Source organism: Aristolochia californica, unplaced genomic scaffold (assembly GCF_029961685.1).
Source record: "Aristolochia californica isolate CCGP_79_NKW_82.1479 unplaced genomic scaffold, dmAriCali1.0.hap1 SCAF_6, whole genome shotgun sequence".
In the NCBI taxonomy this organism is placed as follows: Eukaryota; Viridiplantae; Streptophyta; class Magnoliopsida; order Piperales; family Aristolochiaceae; genus Aristolochia; species Aristolochia californica.
This window is the reverse complement of record NW_027182257.1, coordinates 44,370,114-44,394,416: the sequence shown is the minus strand read 5'-3', so window position 1 is coordinate 44,394,416 and position 24,303 is coordinate 44,370,114. Positions and strand designations below refer to the sequence as shown.

Genomic DNA, 24,303 nt, shown 5'->3' with positions numbered 1-24,303 from the left:
GTACCCTCGTATAGATATACAGAGAGAAACTTACAGTACTTCCATTCACAGCTGAGAAACAAATGCTGCCTGCATTTGGTTTGCGTCTCTGTGTTGCAGCTTTTAGAATCAAGTGTTTGACTAAGCAACGTCATTAGGATCCACGGGCAGTCTTCACTCTTGTAATCTGTAAGTATTAAATTTATCCATAGTTAGTGGCTTGCTGTTGTAAACTTGAACTACAGACATTCTCTTGATGTCAATTGTTGCTTTACCCTTTCTCACTAATAATATGAAGCTCCTACAGCTTGGTGGTTCTAAGGATGACAGTCTACCAATGTGGAGACAAATATATAGGGCCTATTAGTTCAAGTATGTTGGCAAAGTCATAGTAGCGGTACCAAGAAATTGTGACTCAGTTTTGCTCCACCCCTTCGACACCTGTACACATGGGTGAGAATTGGGTCAGTCATATGAGTCGGGAATGGTTTTTCCAAGCCCAGAAACCACCCCCTCTCAAATCCAGGTCCAGCCCAGGAGTCATGAAACCATGAGTTGTACCAGCTAATCACTTACGAGGGCAGTCTGGATAGATTTTCAGTAAACCCAAACCCTATCTTTGCATTTCGTCAAATTTCACTGGTCAAAGTGCCAGCTTTCAGATCTCTTCTTTAGGGCATTGTTAACAACAGCGACAGTTGTACTTGAACAGTTTTTCTAGAACACAAGCAGGCACAATCAATGCATTCCATTTATGAGTTTGAACCAGTAGGAGACATTCTTGACGTGTCACAATTAAGGTCAAAGTAGCGTGTTGATTTTGAAGAGAACACAAGCAGGGACCATCAATGAGTTTGTACTAAGAGACACTTCAGTAATTCATGCACTAAATGGTATGCCCATGAGCAAGAATATCTTCTCACCATTAAGGTTAAGCCCAAGATAGGTTACGTTTTTAGTTGTTTGTCTTCGCACGTCAATCACCCACGAGGAACAATAAAATAGCTCCAAAGCTTTCAATATAAGAAACAAACACTATTGAAGACTGCCTTAATTCCTCTAGTGTTAATCCTTATCAACTCGTTGCAACTCTTTACGGTACAAAAGATCGACAACAAAGATGATTTACAAGAGAGGATCTGTTTAGATTAAAGAGAAGATGACACTACGGAATCAAGGCTACCTATAACAAGTGCAAAAAAGGAAAAATAAAATAAAGAAAAAAAACTGAAACCTGTTAGAAACTGCCTCTACTAAAAACCATAACAAGTTCCTAAACAGAAAAGAGAATCTAGAAAAAGGGTAGAAAAGAAGAAAAAGGCTCAAATATTCAGACACTTGAAAACGGCTTGCCACCGCTATAGAAGCTAAGAGAGCTACCAATCTCCTCTCCATCATATTCGTTTTTCTTTTTATTGGTTCTATAGCAGATCATAGACCCTGTAACCTGTGAAACTCCTCAGTTCACCTCTGTTAACTAGAATCTAGAAAGCAAAACTCTGGTTCAACCGCCTGTATAGGAAATCAAAGACAACGGGATATTGGAGTTGGTGAAAGCCTAACAACCATTTGCAACCCCATTAGCAACAACCCTTTTCTCTATTACTACAGGTTTATTAGCTGTCTTTACAGCATCCCCAGCTCCGGTACCCACCACCACACCATTCTCTTCAGGTAAAGCCTGGGCCGACTCCAAAGGCTTAGACAACTTAGTTTTCACATTTGAGACATCTTTGTCTTTCTCATCTTTAGCACCATCACTTACTTTTCCGTCCCAGACCTGCATGGAGGTATCCAAGATCAGGTAACAGAAGTGGCAATCAAAGCACCCGTTAAAAGAAGAGGAATGTTTAAATAACTGATTGATTGTCACTAATGCAAATTCAAAAAACACAGAACATTATTGTTGCATATAACACTCAAACGGCAGCTGATAAAAAAGATATTGCAGCTACATTAAGAGAGGAGCAATTTGCTAGCTCTCAATTCTTATAATGGTGAAGATATGAACAGCACATGAACCAGGGTCACAATTTCTGCCATGACAAGAGCACAACAAAATCAGAGAGATGATTTTTAACACATCTGAGTCATCCTGGCAGCTGGCCCCCCTCAGCTTGTAATGAAATTTGACTCTTCCATTATCATATAATGTATACCAAATCCAAAATATTTCATTTTATACCTGTTTGTGGAAGTGTTGTTGTTTGGATTTTCTCTCCTGAAGTGTCTTCTGCCGAGCTTCATAGAAAACAAAATCATCCAAGATGCAAACTTTACTAGAATGCTCCTTGAATATCTTGAGCATTTCTTGTCCCTGATCAAACTTAATCTGCAACAGTAAATGAAATAAATATTCATTAGGTTATTAATAGAAAACAAATCCAGGAAGTGCAACATCCTATTTACTACAAGGTACTTCACCTCTTGACAATCTCTACTGTTTGTCACTGGTTTGTTGTCATTGTTCTCAAGAGTTATGTGTTTCAGCAGACTGTTGGGCACGTCCTTTACAATGTGCCACTTTACAGGGAAACAACCATTCCACTTGTCTTGTTGCCAGTATTCCAAATTTTTGTTGAAATCAACAGGTCCTACCATCTCCGCAAGACCCACAAATTGCCCACTAGTGTTAACCTTAAAAACAACAAGCAGGATGCACACACCTTTTAGACAAAAAAATAATAATAAAATCCAAAATATGAACAGAAAACACAAATCTCACTTACAGAGAAAAACAAAAAAACAGGACAGCCACCAGATTTCTCCTGGGCTTCCTGGTATGCCACATCCAGCTTCTTGTTTCCACTAGGAGTGCTAGCCCAGACACTATATTTGATGCTCTTGTGTATATCATCTTCACTATAAGACTTGATAACAAAAAATTTAGCATCAATATACTTGACAGCGAAGTCTTCACGATTATACCGGTTTCTGTCTGGAACCACAATTGAATCCTCAGTATTTCCATTTGAAGGAAGGTGCTGTCCCTTCACTGCTACTGCAACTTGCGGGCCAAAACCCTTCTGATTCTTGAAAGGTCGAGCTCGAGGTCCTCTGTTAAGCTCATTCAACCCATCTGAATTTTCATTTCCATAACCAAAAAAGCCATTCCCTCGACTGCGTGATTTGTATTTATTATCAACAGACAACCAGCCACGACCATTAGATCTTGCATCGTAGCCATTAGATCCATAACATGGTCCCGTTCTAACTGCATTCCCACAGTTGCCATATATTCTGTTATTTGGATATATCCTGTTCATGAATCCAGGTGTGGAACCCATCCCAGATGTTGGTCTAGGAGGGTGCAAACCCTAAAAAATAAAAGAAAGTCAAATAATATGCTACTTCAATAACCAAAAATAATAAGGAGCATAAGCTAGGGGCAGCTTGCATACCATAAGATGTGGCACATGATGAAGGTTATGATTTCTAGCTGGGGGGATGCTGCTGATATGTGAAGCAGGTGAAGACATCGAAGTACTTGTAGTAGCGGGCCTGTGTTTCCCATCAGTAAAGACTGGTCCATCTAACCATGGGGTAGGTGACCTTATACCCTCATATCCAAATCTTGGGTCATGGTAGCCAGTAGGAGGTATTCCACCTGGTAAAACACCTCTCCCGTAAGAGCCATTTGTGTTTGATGTTGAGTTAGGAAAGTTCGGCCAAATAGACGTAGGGCCATTGGTAGTACCATTAACATTGGTATTTGATATTCCATTGGTATTTCCGTTGCCCATTTCAACAGGAAGAGGCACCTGATCAGCTGCAACTGAAGTAGAAACCTCACCTTGTGCAGTAGGACCCTGGTTAGGGGCACCGGGAGGGGTTGGTGGCTGGTAGTAAGGTGCAGGATACTGGTAATGCTGTGGCCCATAAAGCTGTCCATCATGCCCCATGGTGGGGACAGGAGAACCCGCTGCAGGGTAGGCTCCGTATGGAGCATATCCATAACCATGATGATACATGAGAGATCCATTATCCCCATAAACTCCCTGCCAGAAATCAAAAGACAAACAGAAAAAATTAGCAATCACTTGCAAATAAAAGTAAAGCAAGGCTCAAACACTACACACCAGCCTTTACAAAGCGTCTTAATTTTATATCTGCTAAGATCCAGATCCAGACGATCATAAATCACTTACAGGAGGCATCTCCACTCCATCTGTATTAACGTATCTAGGGTAATCTTCCCACTCGTTCATCGGACTATCATAGCCTAAAAAGCAACAAACATCATGAAAAAGACATTATCAAACAAAATCACGAAATTAATTAAAAACAGGGATGAAGCATAGTCTGTAAAAGAATTATTTCATTATATTTTGGAACAAGGCGGAACCTTTTAAAAGAATCCTAGAAGGCATCCATATAATATGGTTTCAAGAAGATTAGCTTACCTCCATAGTAGTATGGTGCGTATGCATTAGGGACATAGCACATATTTGGATCCACGAAATCAGTAAGAAGTGGGGTAGTAGACCTTTCACAAGTAGGAATTTGAACATTCGCCACATCACCACCATCTACAGACCCAAACTTACCGGTAGAAGGCTGTCCAACAGTAAACAAGTAAGATTCAGAAGTACAGGACACAACCGCACAAGCGAACCAGAGGATAAACAAAATATATGCAAATTACCTTCTTGGCAACTTCAGGAACTTCAAGAGTCTTTGGTTGAGAATCCAATGAGAGCTTCTGAAGTAAATCTGCCGTTTCTGTGACGACTAGAGTGAAGGGGAAAACAATCATATGGATCAAGACTATTCAACTAACTCAATTCGATATAGATCATCCTCGATTTTGCTCAAAGCTTGCGAAAATTTGGGCGAAAAAAAGTTAAGCTATAACGTTAGTGTAGACGTCCCTCAAGAAGAACATAAACCAGCTAAAATTAACAAACAAAGAGCTAAACTATATATCACTAAACGAAAAAAAAAAAACCAGTACACTGAATCTTCTTTCGCGAACCGAATTAAACAGAAACCAGCCTCACAAAAGAACTTCACAAATCCACAAAACAAGAAACGTGAATAAAAAATCTAGTACCAAGAAAAACTTTAAAACCTACACAAGCACCCAAAAGTCAAAGCCCTGGAGATCCAAATACACCTCACACCATCTCTTACCAAAACTCATCAAACCAATCCAGACATAAACCCTACCAAAACCCAGAAGGTAAAACCCACCAAAATACAGATCAAACACCAGTCAAGCTCCAGATCAACCCAAAAAACCAGGCAAGAAGACCAAATCCAGGCCCATAACCGATCAATATACCGTAAAACAAGCAGATCAAGAAAAGAGCCAAGAACTCCAATCAGGTTCTATGAAAGGATACGGTCAGAGGCAGGAGCCACGGTTGCCATGTCCAGATCTCGAACCGGAGGCGCTCTGAGGGTGGTGGAGAAATCCCAAGTCCTAACCCTAACAGAGACGAGCGTGTTGCGAGGAGGAGAGAGAAACCCTAGAAAAGGATTCGGGTCAGAATAGAGGAGCCGCCACGGGAGAGAAGCGGGGGGGGGTGGAAAAAAAGGGTTTAGCTCTTGAAAAGCGGTGATTCAAATAGCACCACGGCTCCGCCTCCAAAACTCGGATTTTTTTTCTTTTTCCAATGAGATATTTTTTCGCTCTCACGATTTTAAAGAGCGTAACCCTAATCATAAAGGGACTGTTGGCACCTACGGCGTTAGGAAGACGGAAAATAAGACATAGAATTGGGGCCGGTCGGGTGGTTCCCGCACTACTACCTCCAATTCTTACTCCCGCCCTAGCTAGGTTTCTAGATTTCTTAATTCTTAATAAGGGTTTTTTGCTATGATTATCAATCAAATCATGTTTAATTATACTAAATTACTATAATATTTTATGTACTTAAAAGATTTTCATGATGTGGGATTTTTGAGTCGCATATTCGGAAGAGATGGTTAAGGTCAATCACCTATTTGTATCGAAAGGGTGATGATTTTGTCTAGTACTAAGACACAGTTTAAAAAAATAACGAGGCCATTTCTATGATTTCCACACGAATTTGTGAATAATACTCTACTTTTTTTCTTTGTTTTTTCACTTATGAAATTACCAGTCTAATTTGATTCAAATTAATTATAAATTAAAATTATAAAAATTACACTAATCATTACTTAACAAGGTGACTAAGTCCGCTTGAACCTCCAATAGTGTATCGATTTTATTACGTCACTTTTTTTCCGTATTTATTGCTTTCAGAGTAATTTTTCCTAATTTTTCCCTCTATTTGAAAGTTAGCTATTCAGAAAAACAAAAATGGTTTTACGTTTATTATTAATAAAAAATAAATATTCTTATTGCCCTTTTTTGGCAATTTTAGTACTTGATGTGAGTTCACCAGTTCGTGTAACGCTAGGACTACTTAAATAAAGAGACAAATACAAGAGGATTTGCGAGTACCGTCTCTTTTGACATTTTCGGTGTGTAAAACTGGTCCCCAGGGTCAGATACAGATTTTTCTTCTTCATCCCCTAGTAGGAATTGCGATTCCCCTCTTCTTACTAACATTCCCCGGAAAAAGTTTGGCAATTTTACGACAGCAAACAGTAGGACCAACCAAAAGGAGAACGTGTCACCCATATGTGAGCCCACCTAATGACCAAACTGGGCCCTGCCTGTCCTCCTAATATCGAGCCAACCAAATCTATTTCCTCATTTTGAGCCCAGTACTTCAACAATGTCAATGGGCTGAAACAGAGTTAGACACTCCACAAGAGGTCCATTAGTCAATATAATTGGGCCTAATAAAAAGGATCTCCATTGGGTAGTTCTATTTGACCCATTGGATCTACAACAATTATATAATCAATCATAATTACTCAAATAATCATGCATGAAGATTCTACTAAAAAAAAAAAATCATGAAGAAAAGTTACCAATAATACCTTTGAAAGAGGAAATGTTTGATCTTGATCAACATGTTAATATCTTCTATATATAATTTTTATTTGAGCATGCAATACTGATAAACATACAAGAAATCGACCAAAAAAATGACAAAATCGACAATTAGAGTGTCGATAAAACGATATCTTACTAGTAGGAGGATATGAGGAGAATTGAGACACATTAAGAAGTGCTATAGGCAGCAGTTTCACTAGCAACATGGATGTTGTTCACACGGACCACTAAGGGGCTCCTGACCCTATGGTGCCCTTCAAACCAGACAATCTCCCCAAAGTCATATCTCCCTTGAGATTGCTTGAGAGGTGTTAGGGTTACATAATACGAGGCCTCTTGTCTCTGACGGTGAAGCACAAGTACCCTTGGCCAGACCGACACTTGCACTCCATTAGGATTCACAATCTCAACAAAGTAGATCGATTGAGAGAATCCCACGTTCCGAACTGTTCTCTTGATCGTCGTCTTCGCTTGAAGATCAGATACCACGATAGATGGATAATTCAGATTATAATCGGTTTGTTGTTCTTTAGGGCAACGGATGTCGATTTTGGGGGATGGAAGAAGCATACTCGCTATTTGAGACTTGGTGTAGCCAAGGATGCAGAGAAAGAGGGCGTAATCTTCAGCATTCATGTCATAGACTAGGCCAGGATCCATTGCTTTCAGTGGGTTTACGTGGCCTCCGCCGACGTCAAAGGGATTTACCGGCTTGGCTGACCCTCCCGCCAGAATCGTGTCCAGGCTTGTATCGGTGTTGTAAGCTGCGGGGAGTGGAAGTCTTTAATTAGGATGCCCCAGTTAGTAACAAAGTGCTTACCTTCACTGACTTGTTTCCATACCTGTGGTTATCATAGCAGACATAATGGCAGCCGGAGACCAGTCGGGATGCGCTGACTTGAGGAGGGCAACGAGGCCGGTGACATGCGGGCAAGCCATTGACGTGCCGGAGTCGAAGTTCCAGTTCACAGAACGAGTGTCAATAGGCAACGAGGATGGTGGGATAACAGGAGGCCATGCTGCTAAAATGTTCACTCCAGGTGCAGTTATGTCTGGCTGAACAGAGAAACAGAAACCAAGAATTACTTTCATCTGCACAAGATGATTTCCCTAACAATCAACAGTTTCATTTCTTAAAATGAATAAAATTCAGAATATTGAGAACCTTAAGAATGTTGGGAGAGAGTGAACTGGGTCCTCTGGAGGAGAAGTCCGCGACGACCGGCGCCGGAGACTCTCCTGTAACAGTCCGACTAGGAAAAATCTGCACAGTGCGTGACCTTTGATGGGTCCAAACCTTTTTCAAGTTAATTTCAAGAAAAACTTCTACTTCTAAATATATACAAAGCGTCGCAAAGGCATTGAGGGACAGGATTCAATGAAGCTTACTTGGATGAGGGAGATTTTGACATAATGTAATGGAGGATTTGAGTGCCTTGATAAATATCAACGAAGATGACAGGAAGGAGATCAACTTGAGGGATTTGCCTTGTCAATGGAGCTGCAAAGATCAATGCCGATCCGCTGGCAACAAACACTGCTATTGCTGCATCGCCGCTTAGCTGGGTTCCCGTCGTTGAGAAGCATAAGATTGCCACCCCCTTTGCTCGAACCTTCGTCCACTTGTCAAACTCACAATCCCTAATAAGTTAAGCCTCTGCGGTTAGGATTTTATATTGAGAGAGACAAAGAGTATCAAACCCTAAGAAGTAATTAGAGAAGCCTCTACAGGGTTTGAGTCTCCCTCATGCAAACCCTGAACCTAGCATTATGAGGGAGTTAGCTCGTATAAGAGGGAGATCAGTACTGATCAAGCTCTAAAAACTAAGAGAAGCCTCATAAGTAAGATCAAAAGCCTCTAGGCCTAGGTGAAGGTGTGGATGAGAGAGAGATATATATATATATAGAGAGAGAGAGAGACCCATTTCTAAAGTAGCTGCTGCTGTCTGCTAGTTTAAGAATCAATTGATCAACATTGAAACTTTTACCCTGTAAAGAAGAAAAAAACTCATATCATGAATTCCATCAACTCTAAGCTACATCAGTTCATTCATATTTGAAGAGAGAGAAAGAGAGGGAAATTACCATGAGAATATTATTATCACCTAACACTATCTTAGTGGGGAAGGAACGATCGATAGATGAAGCAGCAACACAAGTACTCCAGGGTGAAACATTCTGCACTAGGGAAGGTTCTGGTCCATCATTTCCAGCCGAGAATACCACTGATATTCCCAATTGAGCTGCATGGAATGAACCAATATCTGCACTAGATGAGAAGAACGGAGGCAGAGGTGGAGACAACCCAAATGAGGCTGAGATCACATTCACCCTATCGCTTATCGCATCATCAAATGCCGCCATTATATCGGCTTCTGTACACCTCCCTTGAAGACCATCACTCCAGCACATCTTGTACATGGCAAGCCTTGCCCTAGGTGCGCCACCACGGGCAATGCCAGACCCAAGGCCGAAGAAATTCGCATTGTTGACGATGGAGCCGACGGCGGTGGAAGCTGTATGTGTTCCATGGCCTAGTTGGTCGCGTGGAGACCGAAACTCCGGTGTCTCGGTAGTGTTAAGCGGACCATATTCGCTTTCGAAACCCTTGATGTAATAACGGGCACCGATCAACTTCCGGTTACATGCTTTTTGGGGATCAAATTTCTCACCTTTCACGCACTTTCCCTTCCAAGAAGTTGGAATCGGAGGCATACTCGGTCCTTCCCGGAAGCTCCCAGATTCCGGCCATATACCTGTGGTCATGAATAAGGAAGAGATGAGGATAAATAAATTAACTAATCACAGTAACACATGGTCGGATTCTTAATCCAACAGAGGTTTAGATTACAAATGTAGATCTCAAATCCTAGGTAGCTAAGCCGGCGAGGCCGAGTCAGCTTTGCACATGATCTCATGCTCCAAACAATCAATCTAACTCCTTTTTCAAGTTCTCTTTATTCATACCCATTATCCAAAGGAAAAAGGCCTATTTACGTGTATGTTTAATCAATGCAAAAGTGCTTTCCTTTTCGGTTCAAAGAAAATTTAAAAGATCGCCATGGCCCTCTGCTTTCTTTGTTCTACTAGACCCTATGTAGTTCTTCTCTTCCGAAATTGGCTTAAAAGTAAAAAAAGTGCCTTGTTGTAGTACTCACTGCTCTACCAGACTAGGTCTCTTATCTCATTCTGTTCTCTCCAAATGAAACGGTTGTCTTGGCAATGGAAACCTCTGGTAATGCACTATTGCAGTAAGGGTTTCTTCTGTGAGAATGGATACCTGAGACCTCCTTTTGTCAGAAACTGGACAAGACCCACGTCGCTGAATGGAAGATTCATTTCATTTATTATACCGTGAATCATGTTTGAGGTACCAAGAAAGGCATAAGTAGTTTTTTTTTCAGAATGTCAAGAAGAAGAAGAAGAAATTCGATAGCAAGAGAACCTGTATCAAAGACGCCAACCACGACATCATCCCCATAAGCCAGCTGCAGCGGCGTCGGATCTTCTGAATGCAGTGGCAGCCCCATGAAATCCCAGCTTCGAGTTGTGTGCAAACGCTGAATTTTGCTCCGGAACACCGATATTACTCCTTCCATTTCTGCATTCATGGATCCATTTCATACGTCAAACAATCCTAGAACAACGAAACCCGAGCTCTCATGGCGGCCGGAAGGGCGTCTGATTTAGCTTTCTTACCCGCCAAGGTGGTAGCTTGTGTTGCGTTGAGCATAGCAGCAAAGCCAGAGAAACTGCGTCGGTAGCTGTAAACCATAGCTTCCACTGCCTCTTCCTCACTGTAAACCGAGCAGAAAAACAATCACCAGAAAAACAAAAGAAGAAAGAAAGATGGTCTGAGACTCTAAGTGAACTTTTTTATAGATTAATGGAGACCACCTTGTAAAGACAGTAGACAGGAGCTGGAGATGGGACTTTGTGGTGAGGAGAGGATCATAAGTGCTGATGAGGCCTAAGTAGACAATGTGGACCTGCAAGAAGCAAATCAATTGAAGAAAACAAGATGTTAGAGCTAGCATCGGAATTCAAAAGGAGGGAACAAGGAGAGAAAATGGTGGAAATCGAAATGTGATAAAGTTACATGGGCAGCAGGTGTGGAGGGTCTATAGCAAAGAGAAAGGGAGAAGAAAAGGCCCCAAAAGGACTGTAAAAGACTAGGCATTGTCTCCAGTGGCAGCACCATATGCGGCTTTGTGGATTAAATAGAGGAAAAGGAGTGGATTTTATGATGGGGATTTAGGGTATGGTAGCTAGCTGTAGGTGTGCTTGCATTAGAAGGGTTGCAAAGCTGAGAGAATCCCTGACAAACCCTCCAGTTACCATGATGAGCTTCTTCTCTAGCTCAAGCCTTGGAGAACCTCTCTCTCTCTCTCTCGGACTCAGCTCATGACTTCGTTAGTGGCAGTCCAATGCTCTGTCTCTTTCTTCTGTCAAGCTTATGATGTGTTTAAGCTATCAAGTTTCAAAACTATCTTCAAGATGCAACACGGCATTTATATCTACAGAAAATTGAAGAAATTCATGAGTACAGGCACAGATAGTTCATTCTAATACATTTCAGCAGAACTCCGTGAACAAGACAATCCGTCTGTTTTTATTTTTAGATTTTAAGATACTTCAGTGATGAAAAACAAAATACCAACCTACTGCAGTCTTGAAATGTCTTTGCTGCTGTAACTTCAGGTATGACAGCTAACTCTTTATCTAATCCACAAAAGGATGCTTATTTGTTCAATACAGCTACGATCTAAGTCTTAACTTCATTGTCAAAGGAAAAAATATTTGAAACATTTGGAACAGCATTAAGAACTCGAAATAGTAGTTTTGTATCCTCTCTTTGTTTTAAGATTAAGCTGACATTTATTCTTCTCTTTAGCAAGAAAAAAGAAACTCACAATCTTATTACCCTTACTTGCATATATATGAACAATCCCTAGCTAGTTTCACATGCTTTGGACTTCTCTAACCCATTAACAGATTGCTCTAAATATCCTACCTAGAGTAGAAAAGGGTGGATCTCAATTGGCTAAGAAGAAAGTGATATGAGAACTATTATTGACTGACAACTCCATCATAGACTGAAACAACCATTCATCTATAAAGGGTTGCTAGCTCTCATATCCTTGGTGCAGTAAAATAAGTTTCTTGAGCTTCCTTTTGCATTCTAGGTTTAAACTTACAAATAACAAATTTTTCAAAGAGAATTCTCTCTCTATATCTCCTATCTAAAATTATTTCTTTGATCCAACCGGCCTAAGATGTCCACCTACTTAATTGGGACTCACAACCAAATATTGAATTTAGAAGCTCTAGCTACATATAGGATCATAGAAAGAATCTGAAAAGAACTTAAATCATAACATTAACTAGTGCAATAATATGATCTATGTTCAGTTAAGCAAACTCTCGTCAAATTCTCAGAGAAGCCAATATATACTTGTGTTTAAGTGTGTCGTGTTTGTGCGAATAGACCGTTGAGGATGTGTAGGACTTTTGAAACATCTTTTTCATTCGATATCATTAAACTTATTCCATGATACAAATAATAATACTTGCTGCAATAACAAACATGCTTCATCCGGGTGGTAGCAAAGCAATGAAAACCACTTCTTTTCATATATTTTCCGAATGAAACTTCATTCTTCCTTTTACTTTATGTTGACGATATCGTTGTTAGATATATGTTGAAGCTTTTATCTTTTTACATTATAGATCATTACTTCCCTAAGATTTACCCTTATTGGTACCTAATGACTAAACAACCTTTATGAGCTGAAGTTACTCCCTTATATCCCACTTACACCCAACTTCTTAAACTACCCCTACAAATTCATAGATACCCATATGATGGTCTCTAAGAACACATGAACAAGAATTAATTCTCCATTAGAACTCTTGATAATTACAATATTTCTAGGTATAAATGTACTAAGTAACGTATATAATATTCTTATTCGTAAACATAAATGATATTGGAGATTTTAAAACTCTCTAATCTTAATTTGTGTACTCCAATGAATGCCCCATTATAGTTATTCACACCAAAACTAACATCGATAGCCCTCCTTTATCCACAATATCATTGTAGTTTCATAGGAGCCCTTTAATATGCTATATTAACCATGCCTCACCTAAGTTTTTTTCAATTTACAACACAATCATGCATAATATTCAGGGTTATTTTACTCATTATATGAATTTGTTCCTACATAAGAGAAATTTGTTTCTACATAAAAGGAGTTATAGATTGCTAACAATATTTTAGTCTTTCCACACTATGATGTAGAACTGTTTATGTAGTATAATTCGATCAAACATTAGTATTCTCGTCTCCCTAAAAACAGCCAATACAATATAGGTTTAGTTAAATATAACTCACATTGTCAGTTTGTTTGGAACTAACACCACTGCAATATGGCAAAGTGATCATAAAATTCCTTATTCTACACCAACCACATCTTAGTATTACATTCTTAGCCATTAATCCCATCTTTCATTCTCACTCCCCCTCCCCAAACAAAAAAAAGACATATCTCTATAGGTTATTACTTTGTTTGAGAATGAGTTGACTTAAATCTTCAACACATTTCCTTTGATGCAAGTTTGTTGATATCGTCACTAAAATTGCAACTTGATCCCAGTTCTATAGTTATGGTTGAATCTCAAGATTAACTTCACACTCATATTGGGCTTGAAGGGGCATGATAAGGATATAAAAGCTCTTCACATCACCAAGACAACATGCAAGAAAGATCTCATAATATTAAAGATTTCTTACCTATAAAATAACAAAGTTGACAACGTACCTTAGTGTGTTCTTGGTATCTAGAGATCCTAGTTTAGGGCACAGGAAAGTAGACTATAACAACTTTGTATTGCTATTGTTCCTCCAAAAATGTACCTTAAACTCCATCCATTTACACCAAGCTACCTGTTCCATTAGAATTTAATGTACAAATATTGTGTGTTGGTTCACTAGCTAATTATTTACTTAAACAATACCTAAACTATGTAATGAATTTGAAAACAAAAGACCATTGCATGCAGTGCCATTAAGACCTTGGATTTGTGCATGCTTGCCCTCTCTTTGCATAAGTCAAGGAATGTTTAACAAGTAATATTGACCATGTTGGAAGAAAAATCATAGTGTAAACAAATACGATCAAAACATATTTACAAGAAAAATAAATGCATTGGAACTGATGAAGCTCGATCGAAATACACTAGTGATGCACCATTGTTTTTTTAAATAACTACTACATAATAGGAAGTTCTATTCTGCAACTATCTTGAAGCGTGGTTAATTATAAGCCATGTTAACCCTTCATTTATGAGTTTTAAGCTAATGACATATAATGGGTATCATATGAGAATATTTTATATGAATTTCTTTGCAAGCACAAACCCGGTTGGAAGGAGAAATTTCAATTACTAAGGCCAAAACACTACTTCTGCAATAATTTCGGAAAAGAATTTGAACAAATAAGTTGAGAAGTTTTATTTTTTCGCAAGTGATCTACTCATCATGTCTTTAGATGGTAAACTAATCACGTAATTTATTACATAATTCAGGCAATCTGCATTCATATACAATTGCATTATAGTATGTGCATTTACATAGACAAATCAAATGAGGGAGGAGATATATAGCACCTAGGCTTAGCTTCATTGAGTTTGCAATTTGGAGGCCTTTTGCTAAAGGCTAATTTGATTTGTTAACTGAGAAAGCTCAAAACCATGTTTAAAGCTTAGCAATTTTTGTCCAAAACAAACTCCCAACTCTCTTTAGCTTGGAAGAGAGTACATGTCATACTGCAAAGTACCTAGGTTGCATCTCACCCTTAAGTAGGTGAGATGCTACCTGATTTGATTTTTCTGAATATGACTACTCTGTTAGGTAACACCACATCTACAGGAAACCTATTTCATGATAGAGAGAAGGAATACAAGAAAACTGGTATCAGGAGAGGAAAACCACAGGAAAGAAGAGACAAACAAAAGGCTTCCCTGGTAGAAATCGGAGAAAGATATGTTGTTCTCCAGTTGTTGATGGCTTTTTGGTAGGAAGATAATACTAAAGTTGTAGAAGATAATATAGTTAATGAATTATAATTATCATAATATATGCTTGAAATTCTCTTCGCATAGGAAGGATTGACAAAAGTGTTTGAAGGCCGATCAGAAACAGAGATCAAAAACGTTTTTCAAGATATAAGCAATCAAATTGGATAGTTTGATGACAAACTCATATGGATTCTTCTAATAAGTAGATGAACTTTGAAAATACAGGTCTAGGTTTTGTAAGAGAGTTGAGAGCTTTGCCAATAGCCTCGTACTGGCTAAGAGCTCATAATTTGCTCTTTGTCTTTATCTTTGACTCAAAGTGATTGTATGAAAAAGTAACAGTTTGAAACAGAAAGTTGAAAGGATATGTGCTATTTTAGTCCTTGGTTTCATCATATCTCACCTTATCTAAATTCTTGAACCCAAAATAGAGGTAAGTCACTTTCAATTGGTTGTAGTACAGAAGAATCTAGGAACCAATAGTGCCTATTCCAACCAAGATGAACCGATTTTTCATAAGATGTTTGCTTTAATTACTGTTGAAAAAAATTTGTTGAATGGACCATCATACAACAAGATATAAACAATATTATACTGAGCATGACCAGTAAGAAAATCTTTTGAGTAAAAAGAAAAACTTGCAACAACGAGCAAGTTTTCTTATGAGGCAAGAAACAAACCCAACAACTCAAGTAAAGATTTTGGTGGCCAACCTTATCTAGTTGAACTTAAATGAAAAAAACTTTCAGGAACACTTTAATAAGCATGTAACCCATGGCACAAAGTCATGCTTTGACCACCTCAAGCAAACATGTTTCGAAGACCTCAACTAAGTCATGCAAACATTGATCGCCCACCTCATATGAAAGTCTACCAATCATGGATCGATTAAAAGGTATACAAGCCAAGAGATCTTCTCCTCACATAATCTCTTCAATAAATCAAACTTGATCCTTTTTACAACAAGAAAAAGAAACATTGACAACAATCATCCCCAAAAAGAATGAAATGTAAAGACAAATCAAAGAGAAGAAAATCTAAATAAATCTCTTGAGAGGTTATTTATACGAGGATCCTACAGTCTAGGGGTATCAAAGGAAGGAGAGATATCTACTATTCAAGCTAAACCATAGTCAAGGAATCTACAAAAGGAGTAAATTTTGTAAATCCCTTGTAAAATCAATAAAACAATCAAATCAATTACATTTGCTTTGTTTTAGAAATATTTTGAATTCTTTTTCATCTCAAAACAGACTTGGCTCTTGCAATCAAAGTCAAGGGAGTACCATCGGTAACCCACAAGGAAAGCCAATCAGTGGTCATGGAAAAGCCAAGTGGAGCCTCACTTTTCCAAGTGAGCTTCCACAAAAGCTGTTTGTTGGTTCATCTTCTCTAAGGTCTTCCTTTAAAAAAAATAAGAAGGAAAACCAAAAGGTTAGTTGGTCCACCACTAACATTACCCTTATCCCAAAGGGGGGACCTCAGACATTCTGTAGCCTGTCTTCCATGCTTGTACAAAGTTCAGTCATGATAAGGCATCTTCATCTCCAAACTGACTTTCCCATTTTTTTCTCTCTATAAACTATATTGGAACAAGCTTTTGAAGAGCTCTTCCTACATAAAAATAAAAATAAAAATATTGTGTCAAACCATCTTTTACCTTCCATAAAGCAAATCTTAAACAGAGAACTAATGGAGAAATAGACATTAACTACTATGGAATGTTTGGCACGGTCTAAACACATGAGTTATACATCAAGAACAAACACTTCGAATAGGTGACTCTCATTTAGCACTGAGGAGATGCTAAAAATTTGGAAAAAGCCTACATGAGAGGGGAGAACTTATTGATGTTATTAACAAAATAAAGCAATCTCATAGTACTAGAAGATACAGACCCAAAGTTGAGAAACATGGAATCTGGAAAAGTACTGAGAACTACTTCCAACTTATCAGTTTGGAGGGGATGGATGGATTGTTTTCATCGTTAGTATCTCTAATAGTGCAATTAGTAAAAAATAAAAAATTCAAAATAATGAATGACTCATTGCAGATTGTTGTCGAACGGTCGATAGAGAGTTTGACCATCATCAACTCACTCTTTGTCCCCAATGCTTTCACTCTCAATCCTCTCTAACAGTATAAGCTTCTTTACCAATCTTAATATGGACTCCATAGAACCCTAAGAGGGCTTTTGAGTTGATTAAGGGGGTGCTAGTGCTCTCGTGGGTCAAGTGAAAGTGTAAGTACCTGAATGCATTAGTGCGTGCACCGAAGGCGAAAGTGGAGGAACCTGTTCATTCACTTGAACGTGTTCCTGAGTAAAGTGGGTGAATCAGGATTCCCACCAAAATCCTGGTTTATCCACTTTCCCTCACGTCATTATTAATTTATACTACATAAAAATCTATCTTATGTTATTAATAAAATACTATATTTATTTATTTATTATATTAATTATTTTATTACTATATTAAATTAGTGATTTAAGAATGATAATTAAAATACTGTTAAAGTACGTATTTGATCAAGTATTTTTGTTTAATATTTTATTTTTTATAATTAATTAAACTAATAATTTTAAATTTTTTGGAAATATATTATTAATTTATACTACATAAAAATTTATCTTATGCTATTAATAAAATATTATATTTATTTATTGATTATATTCATTACTATTATTTGTTTACTTTTTATTTATATTTTTTAATTAATCAGTGCACGATTAATTTTCACACGTAATTATTTTATTAATTTACACTAATTTGCAATCTATTTTAAATTATTAATGAAATATATTATTCAATTAATTAGTATATTAATATAATTGAATACTACATCAAATTATTTATTAGGGTAATACTATGTTTGTTCATGTTAATTATCTGTTTAGGTATATGATCTATTTAGGTATATTATAAAAAGTAACTCATTCTCTTGTTTGCACTATGTTTTTTATTTTGAGTACTATCATAGGAAAATATTTTCCAATGCACTTTACATCTATTACACTAACACTTACAAGTGATTCACTTTCACTTTTACTTACACTAGGTAATTCACTTTCACTTTTAGTTACACTAGGTAAGTACACTAACCCCCCTAAGGGTCTGTTTGAAACCCTATAAAATATAAAAGAAAATGAGAATTTGACCATTATTATTCAAAAAAATAATTAGTGAAAAGGAGAATTTGATCATTATCTCATTTTTACTAACTACTTTTTTGAATAATAATGGTCAAATTTTTATTTTGTTTTCTAAGGGTTCCAAACAACCCTTATAGTCTTATTTTCTTTTAAAGGCCGGTTGAGTAGTGTTAGTGGTGAACACTGTACAAATGGTACTACCTCTTACATTCACACTTCAAAGAGCTCCCTTCTTCTTACGTTATCTAGAGTGACTTTGAGCTTTATCATTTCTTGGTCCCTCACTTGCATCATAGTGTGCAGCCACGACAGTTCCCACTAAGTAGGGATTCCCTTTTTCGCTTTTGTTTATTTTTTGAAGTTTCCTTTAGTCCAAGTGATTACTCCTAATCTTGTTTCCTTGTTCATATAGAAAAAGGTTTCCCTCTTCACACTCCACTAAACAATAAACACATAAGTTTAACACTCCACCAAACCTGTACTAGTTTATGGGTTATCTTCAAAATAAAAAAATTGTACCAGGTTAACATGGGCATGTCAGTGTAAGATTCCTAAAGTTTGTGGAAGGAGGATATATTGATGCATTATTTGATAACATAACATGCGAGGACCTGTGATGAAGACCAAGACTAGTCACAAATTTGAGCAAACACTTGGCAATTGACCCATAATTTGTCCCAAGTCCCAAACTATTGATCACGGATGATAATTTTGTCAAAGGCAATACATGATGGAACCCATTACGGAAAGGAGTCTAAAATACCAGTTGCCCAACAAAAATGGCTTTTGGTAATGGCAGGTATGTGAGTTGGGGTGTAGGATTAGGTAGGGGAATGGACTCGAAAGGGTTGCTTGAGACCACGCCCTGTAAGCAATATCCTTTCCTGAACTTTGAAAGGCCTCCAGCATTTGAATTGAATGATCACACCAGGGCACTAGCGCAAAATTATCTGCAGGGGTCCCACCACTGTACTGGAGAACTACCAAGAGCTACCACCAATCGTTTCCATGATTGTTTCCACAAAATGCAAGCACTACCCACCAAGAATCCACCACAGAATTCACACGAACAGAGTCTAATCTCCTTCAGATGGCGCAGAAAAGAGAGGCAGAGGTGGGTTTTGGATCGACTAATTGAAGTGTTTCATGGGGAGTGAATTTGACATGAGGATGGAGATGACGAAAGGAAATTAATGAGAGAAAGAGTCTGAGCCTGGTTGTTTTTGGTTTGTGGGGTCTGATGGGAAATTGCTGGTTTAGGTGGAAGCCTTCTGTTTATAGAGTTTCTTCTAATGCAAAGTCAGGTGAGGTTTTCTGAAAGTTTAGTCTTCTGAGAGCATGTTCCTCGTTATCTGGGATATTGAATTTGTGTTCTGATGATTACTTGTGAATCCAACGAGCTCGAAAGAAAAGCTTTAGTGGGTTTATGACTTTTCTCTGTAGTTGTTTTTTCTGGTTTGGACAGGTTTTTCTGAGCTACTATTGGTTTTTCTTGTTATATGTATTCCGATGTTGTCTTTTCAGAAGAAGCATCGTTTTTTTGTGTTTCTTTTTCCAAAATTTGAGCCACCACAAAACTTACAATCGTTATTCTCATTTTGTATTTCTTTTCTGAAAGCGTTTTGATTGTTGTGATGGTTTCAGGAAATCTATGTCTATACGTAGCCAAAACAAATTTTTTTCTTCTTTTGATTTTTTTTCCTCTTGACTTGTTCTTAATTCGCTGTTGTGATGGTTTCAGGAAATCTATTTTTATACGAAATCAAACATTTTTTTCTTCTTTTGATTTTTTTTTTTACTCTTGACTTGTTCTTAATTCTGAATTTCAAGTTTTTTGCTTTCAGGTATGGGATTTGAATTGGTAATAGTAAATTATAAGTGAGCTTTCTGATTCATTTTCTATAATACTATTTCTTTCTTTTTTCTTTTTGCATGTTGAAGAGTTCTGACTTCGGTTTACAATTGTGTTACTCTTTCAGAGCAATTTATTGCAGCTTCTCAGATTCTCCAAGGGCTTTCTGTTTTCGAGTTATACTTGGTTCCTTACATAATGCAATATCACCGAAACAAAATAAGTTTTTTTCTGCTAGTGGATCCTCTATATTCCTCGTTTATTTGATATTTGAGATGCAAGCTCTGCCTGTCACTGAATGTCAGATTTTTTTCTTTTTAGTGATCAAAACATGCCAGAAGATTATTTTCATTTCCTACAAGAAAGTGTCTTCTATTTACATGTTTTCTTACGTCTGAATCTCTAACAGTAGGATGAATCTCTTCAACAATAGTTGAATCTTTTTCCTTTTCTTTCGGATTGGTTTTTCATAACAGTTAAGCCACTTGTTGGATTTTGAATTTTGATAAGTAATTCTGAGTTGTGTTATGTAGATTCTTCAAAAGTTCTAGCGATAACAGTGCTAGTTGAATCTTGTTCTTTTTTTTTTTTTTTATTTGGTTTTGTGTTCTGTAGATTCTCCAAAAGTTCAGAGCCCATTGAAGGAAGCAAAGAATGATGCTAGGTTGCCATCCAATCCTGAAGAGGTTGAAGATTTACGTAGGGAGTCTGCTGCAAATCCGTTAATAGTGTTCACCTACAATGAACTAAAAGTAATTACAGGGAATTTTAGGCAACATAACATTTTGGGCGGAGGTGGATTTGGAAGTGTTTATAAAGGGTTTATCTCTGAAGATTTAAGAGAGGGGCTCCAGCCTCTTCAAGTAGCTGTTAAAGTTCATGATGGAGATAATAGTTTTCAAGGTCACAGAGAATGGCTGGTAATTTTGATAGTTTTAGATTTTAACTGATAGCTATTTTATGTCCAAGTCATTTGTTGAGAACTCCTGTTGCTTTATATAGGCCGAGGTCATATTTCTTGGGCAACTTTCACATCCAAATTTGGTGAAACTGATCGGATATTGCTGTGAAGATGAACACCGGGTGCTCATTTATGAGTATATGGCTCGAGGAAGCGTGGAAAACAATCTCTTTTCAAGTGGGTTCTTGCTTTTACTTGCTTGCTCCAGTTTTGGGGCACTTGCTGCTTACCTTCTCTGAGCCTTCTCTGATTATGGTTAACTGAGATTCTTTATGAATCATAACTAGTCGTCTCTATGGACAATTTAACTGTTGCTTTACCTCAATTAAAGACTCAAACCTCATCAAGTGCATTAACTGGAGAGAAAAATAAATGCTGATGTCGAATAGAACTTTGTTAGTCTCATTCACTATTTCTTCTTTCCTTTTCATTTTCAGGAATATTGCTTCCACTTCCTTGGACAATCAGAATGAAGATTGCATATGGTGCAGCCAAGGGATTGGCTTTTCTCCATGAAGCTGAAAAACCTGTCATCTATCGTGATTTCAAGACCTCCAACATTCTACTAGACTCGGTTAGTACATGTTAGTACCTGAAAACTGTTATAAGAAGCTTCGTGAAGTTTCTTAGCTTTGCCTTGTATGCTATCAAAAAGAATCATTTTAAGAGTATGGAAACAATTTTGATACTCCAGTTCTCTCTCACATAATTTGCTATTTTTTGTTACTTTTAGGACTACAATGCGAAGCTTTCTGACTTTGGACTTGCAAAAGATGGACCAGTGGGTGACAAATCTCATGTATCAACAAGAATCATGGGCACATATGGTTATGCAGCTCCAGAGTACATTATGACAGGTATTTTCCATTCCCTAGAACCTCCTACTGTCTATTGGTCTTGGTCATTTTAGAGAAAGAAGCCTTTCAAATGAGAAGATCGATGCGGCAGTGTCGCAGGGACAACTCCGGTGGAGTTAGTAGAGCAGAAGCAACTATTAGAACTTAGAAGTAAACCGCTTGAATGGTTCAAATTTAAAAAAAATGACCACTCTAAACAAATTAAGTAGTAGTAGAATTTCAAGCACAATTTACAGTATTGAGAACCATTCAATAGCTTCTCTAGCTTTCTGCATTACAGAGAAGTTTGCATTGTGGTTTAATTACTTCAATAGCCGCAGTAATGACAGGCTTCAAATCTGTCACCTTGACTTGTAAATGATGCACTAAAGACAGACACACAAGAAGACCAAAATGGTAAAAAAAACACATCCCAGGCTTCTGCAGTCAAATACCGCATGCACAAGTGCTTGCTCAAACACCTTATTCTTCATAGAACCATGGTTGCATGATGCTCTAAAGATTTCCTTACTCTGTATACTAATAAACAAGATACACTCTTGCTAAACAGGTCACCTGACTGCTAGTAGTGATGTCTATAGTTTCGGTGTTGTCCTGCTCGAACTTCTCACCGGCAGAAAATCATTAGACAAATCTCGCCCTGCTCGAGAGCAAAACCTTGCAGATTGGGCAATACCTTTGCTGAGTGAGAAGAAAAAATTGCTGAATATTATTGACCCAAGGCTAGAAGGAGACTATCCGATCAAAGGTGTGCACAAGGCTGCAATGCTTGCATACCACTGTCTTAACCGGAACCCAAAAGCAAGGCCATTAATGAGAGACATCGTCGACTCATTAGAGCCTCTTCAAGCAACTGCAGAGATACCAAATGCAGTTCCTACTGTCATAGATGTTCAAAGATGATAAGCTTATTAGTCTGGGTGAAATGGGTCTAGTTCATCAGCAGTCCTTGATGACCATTTATTTGTTGTTCTTTTGGATGAGTATACGAAATTACGAATCGACAAAAGAAATTGTATTTGTTTTTATATAATTGAAATTCTAGAGCTGCAGCTATTTTTAAATCTTTGCATGGAATGGGGTGGTTTTGTTTTCAGAGATTGATCAAACTGGGTGATTTTTTCTACATTTAGCAGTCCTGTATACTGATGACGATTTGTCTGATACAGTGTTCTGGTCATAGAATGGAATGATCAATTTCACTGCTGTTCCTTGTTACAAAATCCCACTGAGTGAACCAACTTATACTTGAAAGGAATTACTTTTATGAAGGTTGCAAAATTTGTCAGATTTTAAGGAAGTTGATACAGATGGAGGTGTGTCTTAGACAGGATGGATCCGAGTTGGGTAGTTCTAAATTTGTTGTTAAATAGTTTGACCCAAACCTGGTTGGGTTCGGATCAGATTAACATGTTGATGACACAATGTCCTTAGGTTTAGACACCCATTTGCTTTGAAGTCCTAGGGCTCATTAAGAAATGGTTAGAGCTTCTTATAAGCTTCTCACCTATTAAAATTCTCCCATAGTTTTTTCCTAAAAATGTTGTGCCTAATTTATTAGACAAGCTAACATGGACCTAAGTGTGTAATAAAAAATGCATTTGTATATAAAACAAGGAGAAGAAGATCCAATCCTTCAATGACTCTAGTCAATATACCAAAAGCCTAGTTTACTATTTGCCTCTCAAATGCTTTGATCATTTGACCATGATTCATCTTTTTTGTTTGTTTGTTTGTTTTCCGTTATTCCTTGCTTTCTTGGATTTACCTTAGGATTCAATTTTCTTGATCTTGTTTTGCCCTTGGGATTCCCTGTCTCGAGTGTTTGGATCATTTGATCGTGTTTCCAATTTAGGTAGGTGAATAAATCGGATTTCAAATACTCCAACGGTCAAAATCGAACTTTTTCCCTATAAAAAATGTATGATTATATTGGAAATCCAACTTTTCTCCACCTCGTTTTCAAATATCTCCATTAGTGACTCTTGTTTCCGGGAAACATATTTTTAGATGGAAATTCTTACCGCCAAGAAGGGCTGAAAAATCGTATAAAAAATTTTAGAATAAGTATTTGACAATTGATGTTGTAATACTTTTAGCACAAGGCAATTTTCATGGTAATTTTATATTTGACTGAAAATTTATCGGATAAGTATAGACGCTTATGTTCGCGCCGAGTTTCGAGCCTAAAATTGTTATCGAGCTCGAGCTTTGAGCCGAGCTCGAGCCTCAACATACATTTAAAACTTTTCAAAAAATATATATCGAATAAAATATATATAAAATTATGCATACATTTTACATAAAATTGGGCATGACCTCTACATAAAATTGGGCATAACCTATATATATATAATACATGTATAAGATTGGGCATAACCTCTACTTAAAATTGAGCATAATCTATATATATAATACTTGTATAAAATTCGGCATGACCTCTACTTAAAATTGGGCATAATCAATATACATAATACCTGCATAAAC

The 24,303-nt window shown here is 37.5% G+C and overlaps 3 protein-coding genes across 3 annotated transcripts; 1 reads left to right on the top strand and 2 right to left on the bottom strand.

Moving 5' to 3' along the window:
- Positions 1-971: 971 nt before the first annotated feature.
- On the bottom strand, positions 972-5,574 carry LOC137967125 (YTH domain-containing protein ECT4-like). The gene is made up of 9 exons (XM_068813574.1): positions 5,325-5,574; positions 4,625-4,701; positions 4,383-4,536; positions 4,128-4,201; positions 3,381-3,977; positions 2,709-3,296; positions 2,404-2,616; positions 2,165-2,311; positions 972-1,759 (listed from the first exon to the last, which is right to left on the bottom strand). Exons 1-9 carry the CDS (start codon positions 5,350-5,352, stop codon positions 1,538-1,540), a joined length of 2,100 nt encoding a protein of 699 aa, XP_068669675.1. The 5' UTR covers positions 5,353-5,574; the 3' UTR covers positions 972-1,537.
- A 1,410-nt stretch (positions 5,575-6,984) lies between these two features.
- On the bottom strand, positions 6,985-20,670 carry LOC137935194 (subtilisin-like protease SBT3.18). The gene is made up of 11 exons (XM_068779883.1): positions 20,660-20,670; positions 11,013-11,085; positions 10,811-10,902; positions 10,613-10,710; positions 10,359-10,514; positions 8,999-9,669; positions 8,835-8,902; positions 8,303-8,554; positions 8,079-8,193; positions 7,756-7,969; positions 6,985-7,677 (listed from the first exon to the last, which is right to left on the bottom strand). Exons 1-11 carry the CDS (start codon positions 20,668-20,670, stop codon positions 7,082-7,084), a joined length of 2,346 nt encoding a protein of 781 aa, XP_068635984.1. The 3' UTR covers positions 6,985-7,081.
- LOC137935195 (probable serine/threonine-protein kinase PBL16) lies at positions 19,126-23,023 on the top strand. Its single transcript, XM_068779884.1, has 6 exons — positions 19,126-19,450; positions 20,614-20,918; positions 21,001-21,136; positions 21,397-21,533; positions 21,693-21,816; positions 22,367-23,023. Exons 1-6 carry the CDS (start codon positions 19,387-19,389, stop codon positions 22,717-22,719), a joined length of 1,119 nt encoding a protein of 372 aa, XP_068635985.1. The 5' UTR covers positions 19,126-19,386; the 3' UTR covers positions 22,720-23,023.
- The last annotated feature ends 1,280 nt before the right edge of the window (positions 23,024-24,303 follow it).